The sequence below is a fragment of the Limulus polyphemus genome, unplaced genomic scaffold (assembly GCF_000517525.1).
Source record: "Limulus polyphemus unplaced genomic scaffold, Limulus_polyphemus-2.1.2 Scaffold5987, whole genome shotgun sequence".
Lineage (NCBI taxonomy): Eukaryota > Metazoa > Arthropoda > Merostomata > Xiphosura > Limulidae > Limulus > Limulus polyphemus.
The window spans coordinates 56,860-60,692 of record NW_013671597.1 but is presented as its reverse complement, the minus strand read 5'-3'; the positions used below and the strand labels follow the sequence as shown (position 1 = coordinate 60,692).

At 31.8% G+C, this 3,833-nt stretch overlaps 1 protein-coding gene across 1 annotated transcript in view; it reads right to left on the bottom strand.

Moving 5' to 3' along the window:
* Positions 1–1,394: 1,394 nt before the first annotated feature.
* LOC106473226 overlaps positions 1,395–3,833 on the bottom strand; it is a 25,585-nt gene continuing 23,146 nt past the window's right edge. Inside the window, exon 10 of the mRNA XM_022401704.1 lies at positions 1,395–1,726. Coding sequence (XP_022257412.1) covers positions 1,665–1,726 — 62 coding nt within the window. The 3' untranslated portion in view covers positions 1,395–1,664. The remainder of the gene's footprint in view (positions 1,727–3,833) is intronic.

Sequence of the window (3,833 nt, the reverse complement as noted above, 5' to 3'; positions counted from 1 at the left end):
ACGTAAAGTCAATGTACGTGTACAGTAAGGGCGATTGCTAAGAACAGCTACAAATATTTTACAGAGTGACTGATTCATTCTACTCTACGCACTTTTTCGTATTCATAATCTATCTTCGAATGTACAAGATCACATGTTACTTAAACCTTAGAGCACTCTAGCCCTATCTTAACGTCAACATTAACGACCCGCAGCTCCCTCTCACTAACAAACAAATTACAATATTAAAAATCATACCTTAAACAGTTAGATTCTAGTCCCTAGTGTTCAGTAAGAAAAATAATCGATAGTAATAAGTTAATAGTTTACTGCTAAATAAAACTAGTTAATAGACAATAGTTAATACAAAGAAGATTTGTAAGAGTAATTTGTAAATAAAACTATTTCCACATGATCAATCTATGAGTATGTTTAATAATTAAAAATACTATTTATATAATTTCAAAATTTCTCTAGTTACTTGTGTGAAGAAACATTTTATGACGTGTGAAGTTAAGTGTTCATTTAAATTTGACCGAAAATAAGCCTGACATGTCTTCCAAAGTACTTTATTTATTAATGGTTCATTACATATCGTAGACCCTAAGCCTGACATGTCTTCCAAAGTACTTTATTTATTAATGGTTCATTACATATCGTAGACCCTAAGCCTGACATGTCTTCCAAAGTACTTTATTTATTAATGGTTCATTACATATCGTAGACCCTAAGCCTGTCGTGTCTTCCAAAGTACTTTATTTATTAATGGTTCATTACATATCGTAGACCCTAAGCCTGACATACCAAATGGTAAATGATTATGATCATTTCCAACATCTTTTATTCTTCTAAGGTTGTTTGAGATCAGAAACAAAAAGAAGATAAGAGAAACCCGATAATAAACAGTCAGTTTATCAATTTTTAGGTTAGAAATCCCCCTCTCTATAGGAATATATATGTTTTAATTCTCTATAGAACCTATAGCCAAGTAGTTATTAATTTGCCGGATACATGTGTGTGTGTTTGTGGTGTGGTGGAGGTATTTTTTCTCTTCATTTGAGCCTCACAACTGATCTTTTAAATTTCTAAGAATATTTAACGGTAAGTTAAAATTCTAGATACGTTGCATCATTCATTCATTACTATATATAAATAACAAGGGCTATCTGTATATAGTTGTCCATAATTCTGAACTCCCGTCATTATTATAGCGACGACCCTAAAGTGTGAAGCATGTTTACGCGGGAATTACGTAAACCATGAACCCTAGAATTCACAGTCCGGCATGCAAAATACTTGGACACGACCGGTCCAAAAATTAACGGAAAGATATAGTGGACAAAACAAAGCCACATGACATTATTAATGTTTTATTACACTTATTTATATAAAAAAATAGTATAATAACAGTTTTTACAAGTTTATAATAAAGTTTTTCAACAACAACTCAGCTTAACTTCCATAACCACAACAAATAGGATCAAAAGTAAAACACACGTTGCTATGACAACAGTTAAATATACTTTATGGAGGAAAGGAAAACATAAGTGTTAATCTTCTTTATTTAAATATATCTTCTATATCCAATCAGAAGTATGGACTGTAAATAATGAAGTGATACGGACTATGATTGGTTCATTTCCGTAATACAACAGTCCCGTAAAAGACTTGTTCTTCATTATAAACTATCGGCTTTGTTGGTTGTGTGTGTGATGTTTTTCAGGAAAAACCATTGACGTAAGAAAACCTGTATAGAGAATAAAACAGGGAAAGTTTCGATACTAAACAACAAAAATTATACATGGTTTTGGTGAATAGAGATGATACATGTGTTAGGTCTGAATTAAAAAGATTATAAACATGTAACTAAAACCGGAAAAAATATTATTTGTATACAAGATCGTATTAGCTATTGGAAAGCACGTATCTGTAACGTCAGAGCAGGACGAGAGAGAGAAACACTAGTCCGTTAGTTTTCAAAATTTTGACACTGATAGTTTATTACAATTTAATGGTGTCGTTTTTTTATATATACAATGTAATATTTAACACGTCTAAAGCTTCCGAGTCAAATAGGTTTACTGGAAGTTAATAAACCATGATGGTTGAATATAAAACAGATAAAATCGTTGATATTTTAAGTACGGTAGTTACTGTATCAGTCCCATCCTGGACAGACCCAGTAACAAACTACAACCAAAACTGAAAGGATCAAGTTCTGACATTGCAACAAAAATGACCAATCAACATACAACATATCACGTGGTTTAAAAACCTGATATTCTCACTCAAACTGATTAAATTGTTTAATTATTTTTTTTTTTGAGATAGTAACAGTGATTATACTTTATGGTGATTTTCATTCAATTCGTTCCCTAATGGATAAGTATTCATGTAGTTTTGTTAACTGATGGGATACAGCAACTGAAATATTAAGTTATGTACATGTTTTTTCTCTAAATTAAATTGTTTTTCTCAATAATAGAAATCCCCCACACAAAAACTTTATACCATACATTAAGGCGATGATTATACCATATTCTACCAAGACATAGATAACATACATTAACACGTTAGTTGTGCCACATATTCCAAGATGTACCATAAAATATAGTTGTATCATATATTACACTTGTAACGTTTAGAACGGTATCCTGTATGGAACTAAGTCGTGCACAAAAGTATTATCAAGTTCAGGCTCTATGGTTTCATAAAAGGGTAATGATGGAACATTTCGTACACCAGAATAGCTTTATAAACAACAGAACATCTTACTATATTTTGAACTGTTCAGGATCCATTTGAAACTGGATTCGCATTAAAATACAGTAGCAATAATATGACTTAGTTACATATCATTACCCTATTATAAAACCATTAAAGTTGGCTATAGGTTGGTGTATTACGTTAAATATCATTACCCAATTATAAAACCATTAAAGTTGGCGATAGGTTGGTGTATGACTTAGTTACATATCACTACCTCTTTATAAAACCATTACAGTTCGCTATAGGTTGGTGTATGACTAAGTTACATATCATTACTCTATTATAAAACCATTACAGTTGGCTATAGGTTAGTGTATGACTTAGTTACACATCAATACCCTATTATAAAACCATTACAGTTGGCGATAGGTTGGTGTATTACGTTAAATATCATTACCCTATTATAAAACCATTAAAGTTGGCGATAGGTTGGTGTATGACTTAGTTACACATCAATACCCTATTATAAAACCATTACAGTTGGCGATAGGTTGGTGTATGACTTAGTTACACATCATTACCCTATTATAAAACCATTACAGTTGGCTATAGACTGGTGTATGACTTAGTTACATATCACTACCCCATTTTAAAACCATTACAGTTGGCTATAGGTTGGTGTATGACTTTGTTACATATCACTACCCCATTCTAAAACCATTACAGTTGGCTATAGGTTGGTGCATGACATAGTTACATATTATTACCCTATTATAAAACCATTGCAGTTGGCTAAAGGTTGGTGTATGACTTAGTTACATATCATTAAGCTATTATAAAACCATCACAATTGGCTATAGGTTGGTGTATGACTTAGTTACATATCACTACATCATTGTAAAACCATTACAGTTGACTATAGGTTGGTGTATGACTTATTTACATATCACTACCCCATTATAAAACCATTACAGTTGGCTATAGGTTGGTGTATGACTTAGTTACATATCACTACCCCATTATAAAACCATTACAGTTGGCTATAGGTTGGTGTATGACTTAGTTACATATCACTACCCCATTATAAAACCATTACAGATGGCTATAGGTTGGTGTATGACTTAGTTGCATATCATTACCCTATT